Below are 27,870 nucleotides of genomic sequence, written 5' to 3' on the forward strand. Positions count from 1 at the left end.
TACTAGTACTCACTTTTTATTTTGCAAAGCTACAAGTATGCATTTCTCCTTAAGTTACAAAGCTCTCTAGATCATTTTATACCATTTCAAATAATTATATGAATGGCCTGATACCCCTGTTTTGACAACTCAGCAGGAGAAATGTTAAGCTGATATTAAATGATTTATTGTGTTTGAAAATAATAGGTGTTCTGGCTACCTGCGATTACTGTGCGTTTCGAAATGGATTGATATGAAATATTTACTTTGTTTTAATGGCCCATTATAAGACGTTAATTATGTTTCTCTTGCTGCCTCTCTGCTTTTAGTTTGGCTTAGACTGGCAGTTTTTCTTCCTTGCATGCAGAGTAGATCAACAAAGCAGGTTTAACAGGCATCATGGTAAGGAAAATGGAAGGATGCATATTTAGTTTTGGAGGTGTAACATGGTTATCAGAGAGGGCTCAACAATCCGGACACAGCCAAACATAAGAGGGGATAAAAGCATATGTCAGGGATGCTTCTGAAAATATTGGTATTACTTAACTAGATAGTTGCTGCCTGATTATTTGCAATAACATGCATTTTCTGAAGAAAAAAAATAAATCTTTAACTCACATCTGGTACTGCTTGCTTAGTAATTATCACTGTTCTGTTACAAAGTCTGTAATTTTAGGATGGATGCTGTAAAACTATATACACAGATCAGGACCACTCCTAAACATCAGGAACAACTGAAAGGTTATGGGGCCTCTGCATCACACAGAGGAGGATATTGTGTATCAGGCTAATGCTTGGTGAGGGGAGGGAGATTTTTGGGGCAAGATTAGAGGACTTGAGTTAAGGGCAGAAATTAGAGTGATATTTTGCTTCAGAGTTGGTGAATATAATTACATTTCAGGAGGGAGTACTACATAGTAAAATAGGGTACAGGCTGTTATTTGTTTATAAGGAGGGGGTTATTTTTTTTTACAAGGAGGGGGCTTATGACTATGGTTCAAGAGATGACAGTATATCCTCGGGATTTGTGTTTTGATGATCAGTATCAGGTGCAAGATTTTTTTATATGTAATCCCAGTGTGTTTGTTTGGTTTGCGGTTTAAAGCATTGTTGCTTTTGAGTGGAGAGGCTGCCATTTGGGTTTAGGGTCAAGGGAAACTGTTTGGATTCAGCAAGGTGTTGATTGCTGTCCATGGACACAAAATGAGTTGCCTTTTTTTGGAGATGATCAGGTAGCCCCACTGCGATAGTTTAGTCCCTTTTCCAGGACAGATTTGAGAACTCATTAGTCATCTTGGGATTAGTGTTTCTGTTTTCTCCTTTTGAGAGAATGAGTGCAGTTACATTATTTCCTGGAGACTGCTGATCACCAAAAAGCTTAATAACTGCTTTATAGGTGGCAGCTTAGAATCTGTGCTTATATTCTGACCCTGGTGAAAGCAGGAGCAGAGTGCATTGATTCCTGATTCTTTCTGGTTGGAGAGTGAGTGTCTGTGTTTAACATACCTGATTGATCTGTTGCTATTCGAGGCATCTACCAGAAAAAGGCTACATCTGGGACAAGACTGTGGATCACTTAACAGGCCGTAGCCTGCTTCTCTTCTTGGGATTGGTGCTAAAACTAGCTAGTTTTAGCTAGAACTAGCCAGTTTTTTAGTTTCAGCACTAAAAACTGTTTCCTTGTGCTCAGCACTTGCTCAGAACTTGTAGTAAGCACTAAATAAACTGCAAAGTACTACATCACTCGACTTTCCTCACTTGTCAAGAGGAAAACAGTTCTTAGTACTTAAATTAATAAGCCCCTATCCAGGCATGTCCATGGGTCAGCTCCTGGTGTTTTCTTCTATCCACCTGATGAATCTGGGCATCTTGGGACAATGTAGCAATTGCCTCACGTACACTGACAACCCTCTCCTCCTACCACCCAACACTACACCCTGTGAGAGATGCATTTATATAGCCAAACTGGAAACCAAGCTCTCTCCAGCCAAAATGGACTAGACAGTCAAGAGAAGAAGGTTAACACCAGCACCACACCACACTCAACACATAGTCCTTCAAAACCCACACTACCAAAACTCACACTTAGAAACACAAAGCACACACCCACATTCACAGAGGCTCTCAATAAAAATCTGCCCAAGCAACAGAGACCTCCCAAGCTGAAACGTAGACAACTACCACACCCCAACACTACCCAAATGACACATAGCCCACAAAATCAGTGTGCCACTCAACCTCAGCCCATAAGGCAAAACAACTTACCCAACACTCTAGTCATAGGTGACTCTATAGTCAGGCACACTGATGTCCCACTCACCAGGCTAAAGAAGGAGAAAGTTACTGTCAGCTGACTTTTGGGTGCCAGGATCTACCATATAATGCACACATGTAGGGCACTCCACAACAAGTTCAAATATGACTCTGTCATTGTCCATGTTGGTGTTAATGACCTGAGATGTACCTCCCTGGACTACATGAAAAGAGACATGGACGAGCTCTCAGATCATGTAGCCCAGGTAGGTATGACCCTAGCCCTGAGTAGCATCCTGCCATCACCCAGAATGATACTACAGTACAAGGACAAAATGATTGACTTCAACAATTGGCTAAGCTTCTGGTATCATTCTAAGGGGATCCAGTATCTGTCTGCCTGGGACAACATGGTCGACAGACCACGATGCTTTGCCAGAGATGGCCTGCACCTGTCGCCCCGGAGTTTCCAGATACTGGCTAATGCTCTTGCCACCCCTATAGTGCCTTTTTTGCCAAGGTTCAAATGCCAAATTCACCACCATAACAGGTACAAGCAAGCAAATTCTGAGGTTAATGCTGCTCAATGTTAGAGTCTAAATATCAACATGCACTCACTGGAGGCACTCCTTAAAATGGAGAACATCGACATCTGTGCAGTGACAGAGACATGGGTCAAGGCTCCAAAGAGCACCCCTACATTACTAGGCTATAATTCATACCACACCTTTTGACCACCTAACCTGGACCAAAACACTAAAGGCAGAGGCGTGTCCATATTCATTAAGGATATCCACACCTCCAGGCTAGTTGCTCAACATAATGGATCCGAAATTATCCAAGTGCAACTAACACTGGGCAAGACTGCAGTTCAGGTTGTATCTTATTACAGATCCCCCACCATGCCCCAGGATTCCCACTCTTCATTTCTTAAGATACTGGAAAATATTAAGGTACAACCCAATACCTTAATTATGGGCAATTTCAACTACCCCACCATCAGCTGGGAAAACTACTCATGTACCAACTCATTTGCTCAACATTTTCTGAAATTCATAAATTGCAATGCCTTGGATCAGCTTGTCCACGCCCCCACCAGGGGCAGCAATATCACCCTAGACATCCATATCCCACCCCACCCCCCATTAAGGAAACCACCATCAAAAACAACTCCAAAGCCAACTTCATGCTTCTTAAGAAGGAGGTGGCAAACTTCACGACACCCATGCAGACAGAAAATAGAGGTACGACTGCTGAATCTGACACAAATATACTGTATAAGCACATACATGAGTGCATGGATTGTGCCATCCCCAACAGAACCAAGACACTATCCTCCAAAAAAAGGAAGCCAATCTGGTGGTCCCCTGCCATAAACAAACTCTACAACATTAGGAGGAAGCTGTTGCAAAAAGAGAGTAAAATCCCAAGATTGGAGGATCGCCCTGGTCAGCCTCAGCAAGAAGCTGAGATCCCTCATAAAATCCTCCAAAGCCAGTTATCAAAGTAAATGCCACTGATTCCAAAGACAACCACAAAGCATTCTACAGCGATGTCAAGAATCTCAGTGGCAACACTCAGATCTCCTCTGAGCTACAGCACAATGGCACTAAATATACAGAAACAACTGATAGTGCCAACATCCTAGCAGATAGGTTCAGTGCTAATTTTACCCCCCTCTCACCCTTCAAAGGAACCATCTTAATACCGGAAGAATGCAAAGCCCCTGTAATCACGGATGAACAAGTAAAGACCGCACTCTCCAAAGCCAAGAACACAGCATCCATGGGACCAGACAACATCTCAGGCTGCGTACTGCACAAACTACAGAATGAACTGGCACCCCATCTAAGTACCATGTTTAATCATAGCCTCACCTCAGGCTATGTGCATAGCGACGGTTATTCCACTCCACAAAGGGGGTGCCACCATGGACCCCAGAAACTACCGCCTCATTAGCCTGACGAGCCTGGTCTGCAGGGCCATGGAATGTATCATCTTTGAGCTCATAAACAAAGTCATAGGTAACCTCTAAACCCTGGACTCCACTCAGTTTGGGTTTATAAAAGGTAGATCATGTCTACTAAACCTGATTGACTTCTTTGAAGAAGTCACCAGAGCTGTAGACAGGGGCAAGGTAGTGCACAGAGCCTATCTTGACCTCGCCAAGGCTTTCAATACCATTCCCCACTCTGGAATTATAGATAAACTCACTAAACTGGGCATAAATCCCATTTCACAAGATGGGTGGCCAACTGGCTCACTGACAGAGCCCACACAGTAAAAGTAGCTAACTCCAAGTCTGACTTCAGATCAGTAACGAGTGGAGTACCACAGGATTCAATCCTGGGTCCTCTCCTGTTTGGCATCTACTTCTCTGAAGTGCAGGCCAACACAGAAGGTCTTTGGCTAACAAATTTCGCAGATGACCGCAAACTGGGAGCCATAATAGAATCACCTAATGATGTAGACATTCTACAAAAGGGCCTCACAGAGACAGATGCTTGGTGTCAAAGTCATGGCCTAAAGCTCAATGCCAAGAAGTGCATTGTCATCCCCTTTGGGAAAAACTCAGTACCCATGAACTACCACATAGGCAGAAGCTCACTAAACACCAAAAGTGTGATAAGAGACCTCGGGATACAGGTGGACAGTAGTCTCTCCTTTGATAACCACATCGTCACAATAGTCAGGAAATCTTTCTATGTGGCACACCTCATCACAAAAGGGTTCTCCTCTAGAAAAAAGGAGGTCATTGTTACTCTCTACTCATCCCTCATCAAACCCATTATAGAGTACAATGCCCCATTTGACATGTATCTCACATGACACCTAACAATTGGAAAGGCCACAGAAATACCTCACTAAGAGGATTGCCAGCCTCAAACAGATGGCATACGCAGACCATCTCAAAAAACTATAGCTCTACTCTGTCGCATATTGCCTACTCAGAGGTGATCTCTGCCTAACTTATAAAGCTATGTCACACCCAGAGCTGTTGGACATGCTACACTTAAAGAAACCCCAATCTCTCTGAACCACACGCTCCAGAGACCTAAACCTTGTCACCACAATAAACAGAACATGCTGGAGGGATAGATTCCTGTCCCAGAGACTTCCCGTACTCTGGAACAAACTACCCATTCATGTCAAGCAAAGCTCCTCATTGGCCCTTGTTAAGAACAATCTTGACGACTGGATGGGAAATAGGTAATTCACCCCGGGGATCACCTCTGTGGCACTGCTCAACAGGAGCACAGGAAAATAATTTTCTTGGGTGGCAAAAGCCAGGGAACCTTTTTGGCTAGGCTTATATAGGCCCCAGGGCTGATAGCCTGGTACCTACCTATGATCTCAGAGAAATTAAGTGACTTTCTGAAGATAACATGATAGTCATGCTGTCTGGTCTCTGTAGTGGCCATTTTACTGAGGCTGTAGTTCAAGCTCTGTTAGGATTCATTAAGGTTCTGATGTTAAACTATTGTTTGGGTTCATGAGTTGTGTAGTTAGTAAATCTCAAGGGTGAAGAATATTGTTCAAGATAAAAAAAATGTGGGTGGCAGTTGACCTATTCACTGTCAGAGAAAGGCGGTGTAATGCTCATTGTTGGAAATGTGAGATTTGAGTTGATTTGTACAGATCTAACACTTTGAAAAATAAACAGCAATTCATGCAAGGAACAATGACCTTCAAAACTCAGTGTTACAACTCTGAAGTGTTTTTTGCAAGGGAATTTTTCCCACTGCACCCCCAGCATAAGGGGTTAATGCTCTCCTACTTCTGCTACTTGTAAATACTAATTCTCATATCACTGCAGATCACAGTAATGGGAGTTCTCCAAGGTACTGCAGTCTCATACTTAGTATATGTTCTTCCCAGCTGCAATTTCACATCTGTTATTTCAAGAACAGCAGTTTTGGTCATCACATTTTCAATGGCCATCCATCTAAAATAGTGATGGTACAGGTTTATGAACAGGTCTAGAGTGTCAGAGGTCAACAAGGCAAGCAGTTGATGGAAGGGCTTCCTATTGCATGATTGAAGACGCATTCTGTCGAATGCGTCTTGATTGAATGTAAAAGAACGAAAAGGCAAAATAGTGAAGCGGCCTTTAAGCAAATTCTTTCCATTACTTTGCAGTTTTCGGCACCATAGTGTGATCTCGGAGTTGGTATATTTAAGTAGGAGGGGTATGGGGGTGTAGCCCCCCCCCCACTTTATGTACTGTTTTAAAGTTTTTTTTTTTTTTTGGAACAGTGATTTTAAAATCGCTGTTCTGAGGTTTTGACATTGTAAGCTTTCACTTACATGGGGTCGATTAATCATCGATGATATAATATAGACTTGATGGAAGAATGAGAAACATAAAGGACTGGTTTTGTTCTCTGGGGTGTTGGTGGTGCTTGTAAAGATAGCAGTATGTGAATACCTGAAGCAGAGACTGTAGAGCAGGATGCTGATTATACACTGAGGAAGAGGAACTAAGCCCCTACTGGGTGTCCTGTTTTTTTTTCCTGAGACTATGCACTCATTGTGATGATCTCACTACATTATTGGATCCTCTGGATGTAAAATCAGAAAAAAAGAATGTTTGCACAGACAGGGGAAGGATCATAGTAATGAGGAGTTACTGATTTCTCCACCTGTCCATATACAGTGGACACATGGAATGATAAAGCCATACCATTTCATCCCTGTCTGGAGTAATACAAAGGAGGATAAGTAGCAAACATTGGCTTCCTCATTGTATAGCTTTGTGACCTTAGAAGTAGAAAGAGAAGAAAAATAAACACATCAGATGTTGTCTAAGTCAAATTTACAGGTGTAGGTTGTGGTACATGTAAGAGGTGTAGGGGTCAACTTTACTTCTTAAAGGCTGTTTAATGTATGGCTTAGTATTGGTGCTAAAAGGGATTATGCTTATTTTTATACTGCTGGATGATAGTGGCTAAGCTCAGAAATTGATACTAAAGTCTAAGTACTTGAGTAGGAGTGATAATTTACCTTTAAGAATGATGATTATTCTTAAAAGCAAGAACTACTGTTTACTTTAAATGATGGAAGTGAAGTTTTGTTTGGGGTTTAGACACAAATTGTGGTTTTGTATTCACAGCCTGCAACTACTGCTGTGCTCTTTATACATGTATTTATTTCACATTTGTTGACTGGGAAAGTCTGGCTGGGCACAAAGGGCTCTTTTGAGTGGAGTCCAGAGAGAAAAGCTTCTGTCTGTGCAGTGCAACCAAATCTTGTAAGTTATACAGTATTAACAATGTAAGGCAGAATACAGTTAAAAAAAATTACAGTGTAGTGAGGCTTCTTATACTAGTTATATTCTATACAGATATAGTTGAGTAACTATGCATTAGGACAGATGTTACAAGTGCTGAGTTATTTATAAAGGGTGGGAAGCAAAATAATGACTTGATTATGAGATGTAAATGAATTCAGTGGTAAAAGAGTTAAGAGAGGCATAGTTTGAAGGTAAAGTGGGTGTAGACACAGTGACAGTTGGTAACAGAGCAGAGGACAGCAGCAGAAGAGGAGGACGAAGCAAAGCTGTTTTTTTTTTCTTTTTTGCCAGTTGCCATCAAGTTATGGCCACTGTCTGGACCTCAGTTCTCCATCTTCTATTAGGTCTGTTATTTGAAGGTTATCACAAAATGTACCCTGATGTGACCTTTAACCAGATGGGTCTTCATACTGATGAAAAAACTCAGGCCACCTTGCATGTGTGCCGTATAAGTCAAGGAGAGAAATGGGTGTCAAGCTAGTCTCATACTATTGTGTTGGACTGGGATTTTGTTTTTTTTGCTTATTTGCCATAACTTCCATGAGCTGTGTTGAGTACTTAAGGGTGGGTTGTTTAGCAGGTAAGGCATGGAAATGTCCCTCACTTTCATGGGTGCATAGTCCAGTCCCTTAAATAGCAGTACACCCTTACAAGAGGATAGCTGCTGTAAGGACTCTGATCTCTATCTTTGATGCCTTAATGGGATGCACGCCACAAATACATGCCCCTTTCACAATAGGCATACTTCTCCTCTTCATTACTCTTCCTCCTTTGTTGAGTCCTCCATTACCAGGCCTTTAAAAAACAAGGTAATCTGTTGCCATTCAGGGCATCTTCCCTTTATTCCACAAAGCTGACTCCCCATTAATAACTGTAGACATACATTCAGTTGAAGGCAGCTCATGGGGATGTTAAAGATCCTGTGGCAGTTATCGACAAAAGTAGAGAAGTTTCCACAAAGTCCTGGATAAATTTCCCCTGGCTCTGTAAGTAGCTTTACCTACTGAACTTATGAAGGAGTAAGGGATTTTCCCATGACTCAGGCGGATGTAAAAGATCACATGACACCTATCAAAAAGAGTAGGGGGCCTTTATTTATATACAAAATTAACTCTTATTCACAAAACATTTACATATTTACATGTGTACAAAAATATGTCTATATCTATATATGTATTTATATATATATATATATATATATATATATATATATATATATATATATATATATATATACACACACACACACACACACACACAAATCTGTTTACACAATCATACTAAGTTTTCATCTCTGTTGGACCCCTACTGCTTTTTCCATAATCACCATCTGATTTTACTTAATATTGTTGCTAAAATCCATTTACCATTAAACATAATTTTTCATTCCATATAACATAAAATAACTTTTATGCATTCTTTTAACACATTATATACTTCTGTTCTTATAATATCCATGTTTATTTTATCTACTTCTTTTATATCTTCAAACAATTCTTCTTTACATATTTTCCCCCATAACCTTTTTAATCTTTTACATTTCAAAAACACATGCTCTGTAGTTGTTCCTTCCTGACAACTTAAACATAGTCTATCACTTTCCTTCTTATATATCATATTTCCTTTTACTGTCAATTTATCTATTACCAGTCTCCACAAAAAATCTTGACATTCTACTTTCTGATTACATAATTTGCTTCTTATTTTTATAGCTTTAACTTTTTTATCTGTTAGATTTTCTCATGGTTTTAGATAATAATATTTATCATTACATTCATGTACTATACTATATACCATCAGTTTTTATTTTCCATAAAATATTTGTCTTGGTAATATTTTATTTTCTCATGTATACACGATTTTACCGTTTTACTCTTTTTTACCATACCACAAGATTTCTCATACTTATCCAATTTTATTACTAAATCTCTCATCTTTTTCATTTATCCACTTTAACACATTGTACAAATTTAATGAAACAGTATATACAACTGGATTAATTAACTCTAAACCTCTTTATTTACATATAAAACTCCACTTTTTACTGGGTTTAATCTAGAATTCCATATAAATGAAAAAAATATCTGCAACAATTCCTTTTCAAGTACTGTTGGCAACATAAATACACTTGCTAAGTATGCTATTTTTCTATCAGAGCTGAATTTATCAAAAAAGCCCTTTTTCTTAATGATAGTTTATATGTTATCCAGAAAAGACAGGTTAGTTTGATTTCTTCTATTGTTTTTCCCCCATTGAATTATACTTTATTCCCAAACTTTATACCTAACACAGAAATTTTATTCACTGTAAAATATATACCCCTGATCTTCAATACATCATCTAAACATTTACCTTTCTCTTTTTCTAAAGCCATCCCCATCACCTCTAGACACTCATTTGTGCAACTTATTACTTCTTTTATCCAAATGTTTTTGTAATTATTATGTCATCTGCATATGTTATCAGAACTGGAATTCTTAGCCCTTCAGGTGTTATATACCCCTCGTCCTTTATTTTGTAATTTACTTCTCATACTGTCACATTCATAATTATTGCAGAGTGTGTCCAGCTCATTGCACATCCCTGTCTTACACCACTCTTCATATGTACCTCTTGGCTTAAACAGCCATTTACAAGTATTCTTACTTTATTATTACTGTATGCTGACATACATAATTTCCTAATTTTCTCACTTATATTATATTCTTTCATTATTATGCATAGGATTTCATGTCCAGTTGTGTCAAATGCCTTATTAAGGTCTCCTATCATGATTTTCGCTTCTTCTTTTCTGTTCATAATATCATCCACAATGTCTTTGTCTTTAATAATTCTTGACAACCCCTTGCCCTATATGATATATATGCTATCTTCCATAATATCTTCCATTTTAGTTTCAAATCTCTTTCGTATTATTTTCATAAAAGTCTTGTAATCATTATTATTCTCCAGTTTTTTTTAATTGTCGTCTGTCTTCCTTTTGCCATATGAATTTAAGTATTCCACTACATAATTCTTTATACATTCATTTAAAAGTCTTTAAAAAATACATGTTTTTGCCAGTCCCTTAATTTTTTTATATATTTCATACTTATTTCATTTGGACCTGCAGCCAAATCTATATTAACTTGTCCTAATACTTTAACAAAAACTTTCAGCAATACTAAAAAAAACAACAACTAATAAACTTCAGTGCAGTATCGTCTGGCACCACGGAGTAAAAAAAGCATGTTAAAATATATAAAATGATTTTATTAATTTATAATTGAGCACTTTCATCCTTTGCACGCGACTTCTTCAGAATCAAACATTAGACAAGTTCAACCAAGTGTTTATAATAGATTAATCAATTAGTGAACCTAATCAATTGTCAATTTAAAGAACTATCACACAAAACTTCCAATATGCTTAAAGTAATCAGGAACACATGTTTTTCAAAAAACACTTTTTAAAAATATGAATAAAACATAACCACATGGTTCAAAAAAGTTAGAAAGACATAAGTGCTCTTTTATTTAAAAAGGCTTGCAGAGATTTTTTTCGTTCAGACATGGGGCACTCAGTGCATTTAACTGCATCTGCCAAAAGGCTTCCCTTGCATCTAGGTAATTTCTTAAGTCACCCCCTCTTGGATTTACTTTTACCTGTTCAAGAATGGAAAACTGAAAACTTTTATAACTAGGACACTCCAAGGAGTGTTGGTATAGGGCATTGTTTATATTCTGCCTAGAAATACTGTAAAAATGTTCATAGATCCTTTTTCTTAGGCATCTTTCAGTTTTGCCCACATAAAATGCAGAGCAGGTACTGCAGACATCTAAATAAATCATATTTTTAGATTGCCAATTTCCTTTAACAAAACTAATTGCTGACTTAATATTATTGCTCAAGTCTAAATTACTAGTTTCCAAAATATATTGGCATTGGGAACAAGTCCCACATTTTGAGGTCCCTTGTTTAGTGGTGTTCTTTAAATTATCACTAGTGATTAATTCAAACTTATACTTCAAACTGGGGTCAATTTTAAAAATTTATGTCATGTTCGGTCCAACTATAGAAAATATTTGTGGATTACCTCTTAATATATTCCAATTCTTAATCACCAGTTCTTTAATACTCTTAGAGGTAGGACCATATTGCACCACCAGTGCCCTCTCAAAATTGTCTTGACCACTGTTGTCTTCAGAAAATGTAAAGCCAGAACCAAGCAGGGGTCTATATTTGTGGTCCCATTGTTCGAAAACATACCTGCAGGTGTCTTCCACTATTTTTTTTGGGGGGTATCCATGGTCCAAAAACATTTTCCCTATTAAAAATAGCTTGTTAATGGCATCTTCTAACTGGGAGGTCAACCTCACTGCCCTAATACATTGGCCCTTTATTATACTCTTCTTTTGTGATAAAGGGTGACAGCTACTGAACTCCAAATAACTATTACTGAATGTTGGCTTCCTGTACACTCTGGACTTAAAACCATATTGAGTGTGCTCAATAAATGTATCCAGACAGTTAGTACCATTTTTATCGTATTCAAATGTAAATTTCAAAAATTCAGAGGAACTGTTCAGGTAATCAACAAAGGTACTGATCTCAGTTTCTGGACCATTCCATAAAATAAAAACATCATCCAAAAATCTTGTGTATAGGATAATGTATATGGAAAAATTTCCCTGAATATGTATTGTGTTTCCCAGTCAACCAGAACTAGTTTAGCATAAATGGGGGCAAAAGATGCCCCCATTGCCACCCCCTTGATCTGTCTGTAGTACTCACCCTCAAAATAAATTAAGTTGTAATCTAAAACCAAAAACATTAATTCTACTAGTGTGTTAATCTTGTCAGAAGGGAGGGAAGAAAATTTGAGTAAACTGCTTGAAAATTCTTGAGTCCTTTGGTACGGAAGAAAATAAGTTGATCACGTCAATTGTGATGAATATCAACTCTCTGGACCAGAGGTCAGCCTTGAGTCTTCCCAGCAAATCCCAAGAGTCCTTGATTACATATTGTATTTTACTGAGTGTGGTTTTTAAACATCCTTCCAAGTGTATCCCAATCGGGTACATTTTAGAGCATCTACCTGAGACTATAGGTCTAAATGGAGGACATTCAATATTTTTGTGTACTTTTGGGTTTCCAAAAATGGTTGCAACCATTGGGTGCTTGACATTCATAAAATTGTAAACCTCCATTGATATCCTTCCTTCCCATAAAAATTCATATAAATATGAATCAATTCTCTGGTGACATATTAATTTCATTAATGGAGGCCACAGAGAATGTTGAACCATTGTTTAGTATGTCAAATATTTGCTTTATATACTCAAAGGTGTTAAATGAAACAGTACCCCCACCATGGTCTGATTTCATTATTCTGATTGCATTGTCATTCTTAAGTTGTATCAACAGAGCTTTCTCACCTTCCTTTAGGTTAGAGTTGTTGAAAAACGTTTTCTTTCTTGTACCTTCTATCTTGTATAGTTCTTCTGTAAGAACCTTTTCAAATACTACTAAAGTGTGATTCAAAGGTGGATCAAATGTACTTTTCTTTTTAACCTCACTGGTAGTTTCATTCTTCCTCTCAACATGTTTGTTTTCACAAAAAAATGGCTAAATTAAATTTCCTAATGAATAATTTGACTTCAATTAAAGTGTCTACTAAGTCAAAAACTTAAGTCAGGACAAATTTCAAGCCCTTCAAAAATAAAGAAGAATGGTCTGGGGTATTGGCATAGTTGTAAATATTGGAACCCTTATATGAAAAAAATATTTTGTCATGTACTTCTATTTGTGTGTCCCCCTGTTCCAGAACTTTTTTCTGTTCTCCCACACTTGCCAGAATTTCTGTTGACCATAGTAGTGTACTACCCTTTCCCTTGGGCATTTGTCCCTTTGCTTCTCCCACTGAAAAATCCTGTTTACCATTAAAATTACATTTTTTTCTCCAATTACCAGAACTTCTCTGAGCTCTGTTAAAACTAACTTGCTTGTTCATTTCTAAATCTACAGAACCCACTTTTGATGGGGGTAAATGCTGTCCTCCATGTTCTGCCCAATAAGATTAACCTTAAGAGGATAGATTGAATTGTTGCCATATTGTTTTAAGTCCCTATCTATTTTCCTTTGTTTCTTAGAAAACCTTTGTACACATTGCCAGTTTACCCTTTCTGAACACTTATGGTTTAAAACCTCCCATTGTTTAAAAATTAGATTTTCAGTTATCTTCTTGTTTAAAACTTCAACTTCTTTACCCAAATGGGTAATAGACATTTCATTAAACTTAATAATTTTTCTGACAAGGTGAAAGCCATGCTGGTTGAACATTTCTACAAATTCATGAAGCATCAAGTCAGAATATTTTGAACCAAATGAGAATTTAAAAACACGCAGCCCTTCGGGCACTATATGTAAATCCAAACATTTGTGCAAGTAGTTGTTATCCATTTGCAAAGTTTTTAGTCTTCATAACTTCTTTTCCAGTTTGAATATGAGCTCTTTCAGGTTCCCATTATTATATCCGCCATTCAGTATATTACCATTATGAAAACGAAATGATTTGCTTAAAATGTCAAGAAAACCATTTACCTGGTTTAACCATTTGAATTAACCAAACCTTCAATGCTACAAGTGTTTACATTAACTAAGCATTCAGTATTAACAGCGTTACTGTTCATGTCATTAGATCCACTGCAATGCATAACAAATAAGGTAATAATGCTCATAAAAAACACATGAACAACTTATCAGACTTACCATCTGATATCATCCTAAAACAGATAAAAAACATCTCAAGGAATTATGAAGCCTAATGAATCCCAAAACGAACAGTTGCTCAAAATATAATGAGCCTTGAAGTTACACCTTAATGGTACTCTTGACTTTATAATATCAGTGTATTGGGCACTCTTGACTTTATAATATCAGTATCTTGACCATATAACCATTAAGGTGTAACTTTAAGGCATATTTGGCTCATGTTTAGATAAATTTTTGAAACACATAAATTCAGTATGTAAGCATTTGAGCTGAAAAGTCATGTGACAAAAATTATATCATGTGACTATGGTTTTACATAGGTGATTGGTCCTTAATGTTTTTTTAAAAATGATGTAGGAAGATTGTTTTGATTGATTTGTATCTGAGAAGCATTGTGGAAGCAATGGGAAAGCGCTCATACTCCATTAAATTTCGTTTGTGTTTATCCTGCTGTGTTTATCGCCTCCTTGGTTTGCTTTTATAAAGCTAGGTTTACCGCACCACAGACTTCTGGACTTAGCATGTTTTACCAGATTTGATAGTTTAAAATGTCTATTTTAAAGAGGATGCTAATTTAACATTTGCTGATGAATACATATTTGCTGTTTTTTGTTCTGTTCTGTTCTGTTCTGTTTTCCTTTTTTCTGGTATAACTGCTTGTGTTGGAAGCTCTGGTACGACTGGGAGCAAATGTATCAGGTTCCATAAGTAGTATTATGTACCTCAGTATTATGAATGTCTTGCTGCTACAGATATGGAACATTAAGAGTCTGAAGGTCATGAAGATGTCATTTTATTAATTATTCTTGTAGAATTTCATTTTGTGCACAAGGCAATTATACAATACCTTATTTATATTTATTTCATTTTCATCAAAAGAATACCCGCCAAGGTGAAATTCCATTTTCACTCCCTCAGCAAAAATGGTTCTACTATAAATTGCTGACTTCCTGAATGTTGATGCCCAAAATTCAAAAGGGAGACAAGCTCCTTTTTTCTTATTTTTTTGCAAGGGGGAAAGCCCCCCCCCCCCCTGAACTTATATACCAATCCCAAAGTCATACCAACTCAAAGAAGGGAGAAATCTCCCTAAAAAAGTGAATAATTGCAGGAGCACAATTAGAAATTATACTGGTATGTAAATGGAAATCGTACCGGCAATAATTTCCAATGGGAAAAAGCTTGTGGCGTTATGTTGCTCGACATTTTTCTTTGGGCTACTCATGCTCGATAATCAATTTCTCCTCAAGCATGTGTAGGGAAGGCATCAAAAACTGCACAGCTGAGGTTATACTTTATGTGATGATGAGCAAAGCTACAGTTGATCTACTAAAAGGCAGCCAATTGCATTCTTCTCTGTAGTTAGTATAAGTATTATGATTAGTAGTAGTAGTAGTAATAATAATAATAATAACAATAATCTTCTTTTTTTGTAGATTCCCCACTGATGCAGCCTTTGGCTAAACCAGTCAGCAGTACTCTCCCAAAGAGTAATACAAGGCCTGTTCCCTACAGCAATGGTGTGCCACTTTTAACAGGGAATGTGAGTGGTACCACCAGCAGTGAGGGGCCTATTTGTTCACCTCCTATGAGTCGAACTGTGATTCCTATGAATGGAAGAATAATCCAGGAGAAGAAGAAGAGATTAGACTCCTCCTCCTCTTCAGTCTGTACCAAAAGCAGCAAGAAAAGCCACAGCAGCTGCAAGTCAACAGCATCTCAGATCCAGGAAGCTGCAGGAGATGGTTAGTATGGATGCTGTTGGAGATTGTTAATACAGATGATGTGGGAGATGGTTTGTATGGATGCTGTTGGAGATGGTTAATACGGATGATGTGGGAGATGGTGTGTATGGATGCTGTTGGAGATGGTTTGTATGGATGCTGTTGGAGATGGTTAATACGGATGATGTGGGAGATGGTTTGTATGGATGCTGTTGGAGATGGTTTGTATGGATGCTGTTGGAGATTGTTAATACAGATGATGTTGGAGATGGTTTGTATGGATGCTGTTGGAGATTGTTTGTATAGCTTTCTGTATCTGTAAAGTTCTTAATTTATTTTATTCCTTTTTGTTAACCTGCTCCATAATACCAGGACTACTTAATGAGGAGAGCTGGGAAGAGACGTTTAAAAACTGGACCTAGTGGGTTTCAGTGAAACTAACTTGATGAAAGAGCACTGCAGTGCAGACAATAGAGTGAATGAGCAATTCAATAATAATTTATGTGGCTGGGGAGAATGCACTCTCCAACTCTTCATGCATAGGTTCCCTGCATTCCCACACTAATATAGGGGCATCTGTTGAAAAGAACAGGGGGATTTCCCAATGCTCTGGCCAAATTTCACCTAAGAGTATAAATACCACCTCAGGTCTCTCCTGAAATGAGGTCACTAGCCTAGTGGGACTAACCCAGTCAAAAAATAATAAAAATAAATAAACAAACACTTTAATCTATATAAAGTGTTTCTGTAAGTGGTTAATTCCTTTTTTTCATATATTCATTTGAAGTTAAAATGTATAAGTAAGAGAAGTACCACTACAGTGTATACATGAAATGTTAAAGCACTGGAAGAAGGTACGTTATTCTGCAGAACAGATGCTAGGTAAAGTGCAGGTGATGCAGAAAGGGGATGGTTAATATACTATATGTTAGTGGAACCACCTTGAATGTAAACACATCTAAAGCATCACCATTAGCCTCAGACAGCCAGCATCAGGTGAGCTTACCTGGGAAGAAGCAGCCTTAGATGTGTTGTTTTCAGAAAGAGGCTAATGAACCCCACACAGCCTTCCTGAAGACACTGGAGGGTATAAATGTATCTCCAAACACCATCATATTGGGTGACTTCAACTACCCGAATATAGACTGGGAACATTACTCAAGCCCTAACTTTCTAGCCCAACGGTTCCTGGAGTTCATAAATTCAAATGCCATGGAACAGCTAGTCACTGTTCCCACGAGAGGAGAAAATATACTAGATCTCATTGTCACAAACATGGGGACAAAATGCTCCACACCGGAAGTATATCCCTCATTGGTGAGATCTGATCATAAACTAATCTCACTGGAAATCCACACCTCGCCCCCACCCCAAGCAAAAAAGACCATAGTGAAGAACTTCTCTAAAGCAAACTTCACACTACTCAAGACTGGTGTGGTATCCTTCAAGGCCCCTGAGCCAGAGGAAACCACAACCCAAGCTGCGGAAGCCCTTACAAATGCCTTCTATGAACACCTCCAGGACTGCATGGATCAGGCAATCCCAAATAAAACCAAGACTCTTTCCACAAAGGGCAAACGTCCAGTCTGGTGGACCCCAGCCATTAACAAACTTTACAATAAGAGGAGAAAGCTATTACATGATAGAACAAAATCCATAAAAGGGAAGTCACCCCTGATCATTATTAGTAAAAAAATACGAGCACTCATAAAATCAACTAAGGCCAATTTTGAGAGAAAAATTGCCATGGATTCAAAGGACAATCATAAGGCCTTTTTCAGCTATGTTAGGAACCTGGGTGGAAACTCCCAGATATGCTCAGAATTAGTCCAAAATGATACAAAAATCACTGAACCCACAGACATTGCCAACATACTGGCAGACAGGTTCAGTGCAAACTTCACCCCTCTCCCCTAAAGGAGAGATAACTATCCCAGCCGAGTGTAGCCTCCCGGACATCTCAAATGCGCAGGTGAAAGCTGCTCTCTAAAGCTAAAAACACAGCATCAATGGGACCGGATGGTGTCCCCGGCTGTGTGCTACACGAGCTAAATGAGGAATTAAACCCGCACATAAGGCAGCTGTTTAATCTCAGCCTTACCACAGGATACGTGCCCAAGGAGTGGCGTGACGGCAACTGTGGTCCCACTCCACAAAGGCGCCTCACGGACCCTGGTAATTACCGCCCCATAAGCTTAACAAGTCTAGTCTGCAAAGCTATGGAGAGGATCATAATGGAGCTCATAAACAAAGATATAGGGACTTGCAGACATTGGACCCGACCCAGTTTGGCTTTGTCAAGGGAAGATCATGCCTTTTGAACTTGGTTGACTTCTTCGAAACAGTCACCAAGGCCATTGATGAGGGAAAGGCAGTCCATACAGCCTACCTTGACCTTGCAAAGGCTTTCGACACAATACCCCACTCGGGTATTGTAGAAAAACTTACCAGCTTAAATGTAAACCCATATGTCACAAGATGGGTTGCAAACTGGCTTAAGGACAGAACCCACAGGGTTAGAGTTGCTGGCGCTGTGTCAGACTCCAAGCCGGTCACAAGTGGTGTCCCACAGGGCTCGGTCCTTGGCCCCTATTGTTTGGCATCTACTTCTCAGAAGTACAGGCCAACATGGGAGGACTTTGGCTGACAAAGTTTGCAGACGACTGCAAACTGGGCGCCATAGTGGAAAGTGCATCGGACACCGATATCCTTCAGAAGGGACTCACGGAAACAGATAGCTGGTGCCAGAGCCATGGCCTGAAGTTAAACGTCAAAAAATGTATAGTCATACCCTTCGGGAAAAACAAGGTAACCCCAAGCTACCATATAGGTGGCAATCCACTAAGCACAGAAGAGGTTATCAGGGACCTGGGGACCCAGGTTGACAGTGGCCTTTCTTTTGACACTCACATTGCTAAAGTGGTTAGAAAGACATTCTACATTGCCCACCTGATCATGAAGGGATTCACATCCAGATCTAGTGAGGTCATTGTTCCCCTGTACTCTTCACTTATCAGACCAATGATCGAGTACAATGCCCCATTCGGGATGTATCTCACCCGACATCTGCAGCAATTGGAGAGACCCCAAAAGTTCCTCACCAAAAGGATAAAGGGACTCCAAAATCTGTCATATGCTGCCAGATTGAAGAAACTCCAGCTCTATTCAGTCGCATACCGCCTGCTCAGAGGTGACATGTGCCTGACATACAAGGCCATGTCCAACCCGGAATTAATGGACATGCTCCACCTCAAAAATCCAAATCCACCAAAACCACTAGAGCAAGCGACTTAAACCTTAGCACGGATATAAATAGGACGTGCTGGAGGGATAGATTTATCACTCAGAGACTCCCTATGCTGTGGAATAAAATCCCGGTCCATGTGAGGCAGAGCACCTCGCTGACTCTGTTCAAGAGAAATCTAGACCTGTGGATGGGAGATCGTAGGTTTACCCCAGGAATCATCTCTGTGTCACTGCTGGACAGAGGCACAACAAACTAATGGGCACAGTATTTTTTCATATAAGGGGTGGCGTAAGCCACAATAATTTGGGCTAGGCTTATAAATGCCTTAGGGCAGATAGCCTAGTATAAACCTATGAACCTATGAACCTATGAGAGGATCTCAGATCAAGAATTATAAAGCCACTTTTGTGTTAGTAGTCACTAAACAAAAAAGAGAAAATAAATAAATCTAATGCAAAATTCAAATCCATCTTTCACATTGCGGGGAGATGGTCACAGGCCTTTGCAGACAAAATTCTTCAGATTGTTCATGCAGTGCCTTTCTTCCTGTGTTGTCTTCTTATAATTATCTCAGAGGCTCTCATACCTGGAGTAAATTTGAAATTCCGCTATAGTGATCTCATTCAAAATGAATACTTTTCAAACCAGTCACTGCTTCAGTAGTGGCCATCACATTAACTGCATACTACCATGACATTTTCTTTCTTAGTCTCACTGCCTGCACAAATCAGACAAAGAGCCATTTCCCTTCTTTCTCCCAGCTTGTGAATTACTCCTCCTGCATTGTGATTGTTAGTTGGCTTATTCAGTTGTTTACTTCTGCTGGGTATAGCTTGGGTAAAAGTTAAAAGGTGTTTCTCTGTGTTGGTTTTGGCATTGCTCTCCCACCCTAATCCCCTCCCCCCTTCATGGTCCTAAACTGATGCATCTTTAATACTCCTTACATAACATGCAGCTCTTACCACTTCTGTCTGTCCATCAGGTTAAAAGGGCATAGCCACTACTACTAGTACATCAGCAGAAGTTTGTTTTCTTCTGTTGCCCTCTTCTTGCACATTATATTGCAGCATTTAGCAATCACTAAACCATGCCTATATTTTCTTCCACTAGATTACTGATTTGTACTGCAAATAATTCTGTAAAATATGTCAGAATTATATGGATTAAATACTAGTGTGATGGATTTTTTCTTTGCTTCTTTGCTTGCTTTATTGTAACTGGTCACAACTGAAAAAGGTCCTTTGGGTCCAGCCTTCTAATAAGTCCATCTTTTTAACAAACCAGAATCTTGCTTTATAGTTTCTTTCATTTTTTATCATGTATTTGTTAAAGTTTAACTCATTCATCTTCAGCTATTCTTATAAAAGTAGTCAGTGCAGGCACTGTAGGCTTTAATTCTTCCTACCAACACCTGCCCTGCAGTTATCGGCTAAATTTATAAGGGAGGTTAATGGATAATGGATGCCAGGGAAGCCCACAGCTGCTGTGTAGCTCAGATCTCTGCCATAAACATCTTGTGTGTTTCTTAATCAACAGAGAGGAGATCAAGCTTAGGCTGTGTGTTGACATCTTCCCAGTGTCTCTAAGTATACTAACTCCGAGAGCATACAAGGGGAAACGTCTTTACCCCCATTATTACCTGATCTTGGTCGGTGACAAAGTCTGGTTTCCGTTAATGACTCGATGAAACAGAACCAACAATTCCAACCTCAGCTGATCATGACTGACCGACCAAATGGTTCCCTAATAAGTATCTTGTGTTTGTGCGCGTGTTCGCGCGCGCATGTGTGCGTGTGTGTTTGTGTGTGTGTGTGTGTGTGTGTGTTTGTATATACATGTTTGAAAGTCCCATATATATTATTACTCCTCTACTAAGCTTAACAGTATTTTACTTTCACACGTTTACTTTAATGTGATTTGTGCATCACACAGAATTTTCAGTGTATGTGTGGAAAGGTTATGCCTGGATACTATTCCACCCTACTTCTCAAATATAAATTAAGTAAATAACTTGGCTCTCACCATCGTTAAATTAAGTACCATTTTAAGGAGGGATATGTTTTTAAGTACTTAGCATTTAAAGCGACTGTTCTATAAAAGCACTAACTGGAACACAAATTTTACAACTTACCTAAGTCTGGAAATTTTTAATTTTGTCGGCTCCAGATCTGTTTCATTCTAAGTTTTAGGACATATTGTAGTTTAGAGACTTTTTAATTTTTTCATTACTGTAATTTGTCATAGTGTGTATGAGGCATACAGGTCCCTCCTCTAACAAACGTCTGCTTTCTATTACAATGTTGAGTGTTTCTATGTAGTAGGTAATGTATCAGGAGGACAAAGTACTTGGAATATAAATATCTGTATCATTCAGAAAGAATGGAACTAAACATTATCAGTACCTTAAATCAACTGCTAACTCTTTTCAACAGAGTTCCACACTGATTGGTGGATGAGGGTCTTCAAGGGGCTTTTGTTATATGCTTGAGTCTTGATAGCATGAGACATGAAACCTGATCAAGTGCCATTAGGGAAAATGCATTCTAAATTTGAAACTGGTGTATGTCACGGAATTTCTTTCTCAAAGGTGTAATTATCTTGGAATTAGTATTTCTAAGTAGCAGGGTGAGGGCTGCTGGGGGTTTGCTTCCCTACATAAAGTGCTTCTAATGTATAATATGGAGTTTTGCACTTTGCAGTTACACATGTAGAATCATGCTTAAGTACTTTGGGGATCACATTTTAGAGTCTCGAACTTCTAATAAGATGCTTTTTGCAAGATATAAGGTAGAGTGGACATGGTCTGAACTTGCACAATAGTATTAAAGGTTAATGGACTGACGTTCTTCCTAACATCTCTCTCCAGTACAAGAATTTTTTTATGGACCAGCAGCTAAGGAAATAATAGAAAAATTAAAAAGAAATTCAAACAGGAGTCAGTCAGGTAAAGCACACTACAGTGTATGCATGTTACAGGCAGCAGGGGAGTAGTTCTTTCTCATTATCAGAGTAAGTGAAAGATAGCCTGAGTCCTAAGTGAGAAGCCGTTGATATTTGCTAATGTTTCAATGAATCACTTACGTCATAAGCCCAGTCATGTTCCATTATCAATCCCCTGTCCATGTTTTTCCCACCCAAGACTCTTTTATAGCTAGAGCTGACCAGCCAACTCCTTTAGCGAGTTGGCAGGAGATGCTTCTGTCTTTGACAAGCACTTAGAATGTCAGGATTGCGCTGTATCAGCAGACCCCACCAATCGCTCTTACAGCAGGTTTAGAGAAATCTTGCCCCAGGGACTTTATCTGTGATTTTCTGAAAAGCATAATTGTGAAAGATGAAAGCAGTGCAGATCAGTATTAAGTTGCAAGAAATTATTGCAGATGTCAATTTTCTTCTACTATAAAAGAAGGGATTAGAAAGTCTCTATCATTCTTTCTAAAAAGAACAAGATATGCAACCATTCTTTGTTGGCTTGGGAAACAAAATTATAATTAGCAACACTATGTCATTTATCAAAAACAGCTAATAATAATTTTCTCAGGTAAGAAAAATGTGATCCTCTGAGAAATTAACCTGTACTATAATAATGCAGATGACATCCCACACAACACTGCATATGAAAATATCTATCATATTTGCTTCCTGGGCAATTTGTCTGAGTTTTGCATATTCCTAAATGCAAAGTATGCAGTACTTGAGCCAGCAGGTGTAATAAGGATGTGAACATGATGTGGACAGGAGTATGTGACTGCAGTCCCATCACAGTATTCTGAATGTCTTGGTTAAATTAATATTGGTTTTGCAATTCTCTTACATAAAAGTAATCGGGAGTGGCTTTACATTCACCAGTTCTGCATTTGAAAACACTGAGGAGTGCATTTGTATTTGCTCACATATAGTGTTTTAAGGTATGACCTGAAAAATGCCTGAAAACAGAGTCAATATGTAAAAAGGAATCCGGGCCTCAGGAGTTCGAATTAAAGAGTGCAAGTCTTAAGCTCGGGTTCATTTTCTACTGTTTTCTTCCCTCACTCATTTCTTTCTAGTTAGAAATTGTATAGTTTTTTTTTCATGAGAAAAAGAACAAATGAGAGAGACATACACAGAGAAAGAGAGAACCAGACAGAGAAGAGATGGGAAGTAAGAAAAAGATAAAGAAGATATAATTTATGTTAGAGATGGAGGACATCAGAAAGGAAAGATACTGTACAGAAGGTTTGAGACCATGCGCACATCTACATCTTGTGCTTAGGATAGCCCTATCAACATTAAGATGGAGGAAATTAACCTGTGAAACAGAACTAAGAATAAATGAGCTGTTTGAGGAGTTTGCATCTAGAGCCTTGCAAGCTGTGGCCCCTACTGATTTAAATGTGCTTCTGTGGTTAGTAAGTGGTGTTGTTTTCGCTTATCTTTATTGATGTGTGTAAAACAAGGTGTGAGTTTGAAATCTTTAAGCCCTTACTTTCATACAGTGTGACATAATTTGCAAGTTATTTAACTGTCCGTTGCTCTCAGGTTTTTCCTGTTACATAAAGAACTTAAAACAAGGATAATCTTTTGTTTGACCGGAGACTTTGGTTTTCACATCATAACAACCACTGCACTCACTATAGCAGCTCAGAAATTCCTTTGTTCTACGAAGATTTAGCAGATAGCATGAATTATCTGAGCAGTAAAGGGTATGTATATTACTCCCAAAATATAACACAACATCATAGAGTCTGCTGTCTTCAAGTCATTTCTTCTTTTAAAAAGTGCCAAACAGCTACTTATTCATTGTCATTTCGCTTAATTACAGCTATGCACCTTCTGATGATTATTTTGCCCATTACTCCTGAATACCTGAAAATTAACTAGTATTAGTAGAATAACTTACTATCCTGTTGGATAAGCAATCCTCTGATGATTCTGTCACTCTTTACTGCATGTGGAAACCTCAGCCATCCTAACATATCCTGTTGAAGGATCCTTCTTTTTCTTTCTACAGCACTTTTCAACAGATTTCCATCCTCAGGGCTGCTGAGACATTTGTGGGTGCATGCACTGCTTGTAAAGATTGTAGGTATGTGTGTGATTACGCTGAAACTCAATTTTTACTTCTTTTTTTCTGAATCAGCTCTCATTAACCTCTGCTCTAACATCTAAGTATGCACATTAAGTTTTCAGTAGAATGTAATATTTCTATTTTACTGGAGTAAGTTGGCCTAATATTTAAGGACTTTTAACTCCCAGATACAAACTACAGGGTTTGCTTCAACTCTTTGGTAATTGACTAAGCTTGTAATAATCTGCACATAGCCTAGCATTTACCTGTGATAATTGGTGATATATTTTTTGTACTGTCATACTAAATACTGCATAGTACTATTTTTGTTTTGGTTATTGTAACTATCTTGTGGCTGAGAAATGGCCCTTGTAGTCTCATGTAGTTATCTACTCAAAACAAACAAACAAATAAAGAAATAATAAAGTAGTATTACTATAACCTTTGTCAGTGTTCTCATAGTTTCTCTGGCTAAGGCCATGTCCGGGCTTGCAGTTTTAAACAGTTCTGATCAGCTACTGGATCCTGAAAATGCACCATAATTTTCCTGTTCTTTTTTATGCATACCCATAATATTTCAATACCAGATCTGGGAACTAACTGGCCTTGGAAGGATTATGTTCCAGCTCTTGAAATAAATTTGTAGAAATGCTAACGGCTTCTGTAATGGTTTACTCGTCCATGCAGTACGGTGCTTTCCTTCAGTTCTCCATAATACAACAGAAGAGCAAAACATAATGCAGACAGGATACAATTGTTTAAGACAACAAATTACTTTAAGTGCATATGTTCCAAAACTTTGTCCAAAACAATAATTAGCAGCCATTTCCAGTTGAGCCATTTGTGTTGTTTATTAAGATCAATTATAACTGCTCCAACACCATGTTACTTCTAGACTAGCCTGAAGGTGGTGCTGTTGTGTTCTGCCTGACTTTCTGTCTTCTACTGTTGCTCTGTGATTTCTTCATCCCTGGTTTTAAATGTACAACATACTGTAAGCCATAAAATACTAAAGTGCACAAGGTACTTCCTTCCCCTTAGACAGACTGCTGAATAATAGTGTTTCCTGAATTTTTGTTATGGATCTATTTCTAGTAATTTACATTATTCTTAGTGTCACAGAATATGCTAAGGCAGTCAGTGACACTACATGCTAAGGCAGTTAATGTAGGGGTAACAGCTGTATAGCTAGGTCTGTCGTCATTCTGCAGATATACAATACTGCAGCTGTGCTGTCAGTTTCTGCATATGGATTCTGATGGGATTCTGTCAGTTCTAGCTGTAAAAGCAAAGCTCACTGCAGTAGTAGCACTTTCATGAAAAGTAGTAGTCATAGTTTACATATAAACTATAATTTTTTCAGCTATTACAACCATTAACATCCTAACACATGGATATTCTTTCCTAAAACTGGTGGCTAATTATAACAGTGATAAGATATATCAATGACATACAAATCCTTTTATAAAAAAAAAATAACAAAGTTTGAAATTATGGTCATTAGCGTAATATAGTAATTTTTTTAATGAATCACCATTTAATTAATGCTGTAGTAATCTTTTAATTCACAATCATTCAGTGTTGTTCAACTGTTTATGGGTGTGAAAGAAATATGTCATTTTCAGCCACCCAGAACTGTTGTACCAATGAAGCATAACTTAAGATTAAAGCTAAGTTTTAGTTCAAGAGAAGCATATGTGTGGTTAGAAGGCTGGGTATAAAGGTTGTGAAAAATCTTACAAGAGAAGCACTCAAGACTACCCATTACTGCCAGGTATATGTTTATTTATTTTATTTATTTATTTTACATTTGTTAATCAGGTTTGTCCGACTGAGCTAGGTAGCCCTTTTGCAGAGGAGGCCCAGGGAGAAAAGCTCCACATGTTCTACAGATTATCATTTACACAAATAAGTAAACAATCGACAATTGATTTACAGAAAATATTCAAAGCAACATATACATGAAAAACAAGGATTTACTACAGCAAACTAATCATTATGTCTGTCAGATTTAGAATCCTACTTCATTCAGAAGGACTAACAATAGTTTTGTCACCAGACGTAAAATCTTACATTGTGCAGATAAGAACGTATGTAATGTGCTTAGGATAGAGAAGTTAATGTGAGACAAGATCTAGAACGTAAGAGAAAGTTACATAAGTTGGGAGCAGATAGAGGTGTGCAGTTATGGTTGATAAGCTGTTTAAGGGCAGGTCCATTGGCTTAACAGGTATTCTCTAGTGGCTAGCTTGAATTGACTAAGTTGCTCGAGTGACCTGATCTCTAGTGGGAGTTTCTTCCAGGTCTTGGAAGGATTATAGCTATAGAGAATACATCCTTTCTTAGTTTTAGGTTTTTGGATTTGTAGCAGATCTAGGTTAGCGCTCCGGAGGGATCTAGCAGGTGAATAGTGGGAGATTACAGATGATAGGGTAGGACAGTAAGAAGGCTGATAAAGGATAGAGTGGATGATCTGGAGATGAGGGAGAAGAAGCTGGTGAGGTAGTTCAAGACAGTTACGGTGTCTGAGTAAAAGACAGTGATGTGCGTACATTCCTTAAACTAATAAAAAAGTAATTGTTTACTTTAATATCTTTATCACATACATCAATCACAGAAAATGCTTTACTATATAACATGCAGTTTATACCAGAAATGTTTTGTACAGATATTGTTGAGAACAAAAAGTGTTTTACTTGTAGTTACTTTTTTCTTATTGGTGTCCTTCCAAACATTAATGGTATGAAGTTGGCTATTATGCTGTTTAGTCCCCCTACAAGCTTACCAAAGTTAACAAAAGTCCAATTTTTCTCAACCACTTTTTCTTGTAAGTCCATATTTCATAAATGTGATTGATGCTGTATAGTTTCACACTTATTCGCTAGTTTCACTTTTGCTAGTCTTCTTGTTCATCTCCATTTCCCAACCACAGGCTTTGATTCAAGTCCAAGGTGTTCCCAATTCTTTTGTTCAACTCCTGTGATTTTTTCTGTCTTTCAAGCATTTTCATTTGTTACACACTGGAAAGGGGTTCAATAGCAAAGTTTCCCAATGAGCTTTATTACTAGAAAAATGAGAAGCAAAGTCCCCTTCTGTTTGATGGCTCACTTTTTTGGATACTTTTGTATTTCCTCTTTAGCCTGTTTTGTGTCATAAAATGACTTTGATCCTCCAGAAAAATATTCTGAAGACAGCTGGTTTCAGCAGCTTGAATCTCACACCTGCTTCTCAACACTCTCTAATTGCTGGAATAAATTTGCTTCTCTTCTGCTTGATGTATAACGAATAATCATTTTCCGCAAACACTCTACTGTCTCCAGTTTTTAATAGTTTGTCCTTCTACCACAGTTTTGAAAGGATCAACTTTTTCTGCTGGTATGATTGCATCTTTACTAATACAGGTCTTGGCTGCTTTTTCATGGCCAGGGTTGGAGCATAAAAAAAGAGGGATGACAGACTGAACTAAAGTAGTCAACCGCACAACAAAATATAGCAACTAATAAAAAAAAGGACATATGAAGCCAGATGAGAATGAAGTCACTTTAATGCAGCAAAATTAAAATCCACAAAGCTT

General features: G+C 38.2%; 1 protein-coding gene across 1 annotated transcript in view; it reads left to right on the forward strand.

The window, feature by feature from the left end:
• Positions 1-27,870, forward strand: part of LOC122809128 (myoD family inhibitor-like) — a 343,926-nt gene that overhangs the window by 248,757 nt on the left and 67,299 nt on the right. Inside the window, exon 4 of the mRNA XM_044080390.1 lies at positions 15,715-16,023. Within this exon, the coding sequence (XP_043936325.1) occupies positions 15,715-16,023 (309 nt within the window). The remainder of the gene's footprint in view (positions 1-15,714; positions 16,024-27,870) is intronic.

Source organism: Protopterus annectens, chromosome 8.part0, assembly GCF_019279795.1.
Source record: "Protopterus annectens isolate FY-2018-M chromosome 8.part0, PAN1.0, whole genome shotgun sequence".
Taxonomy (NCBI): domain Eukaryota; kingdom Metazoa; phylum Chordata; order Ceratodontiformes; family Protopteridae; genus Protopterus; species Protopterus annectens.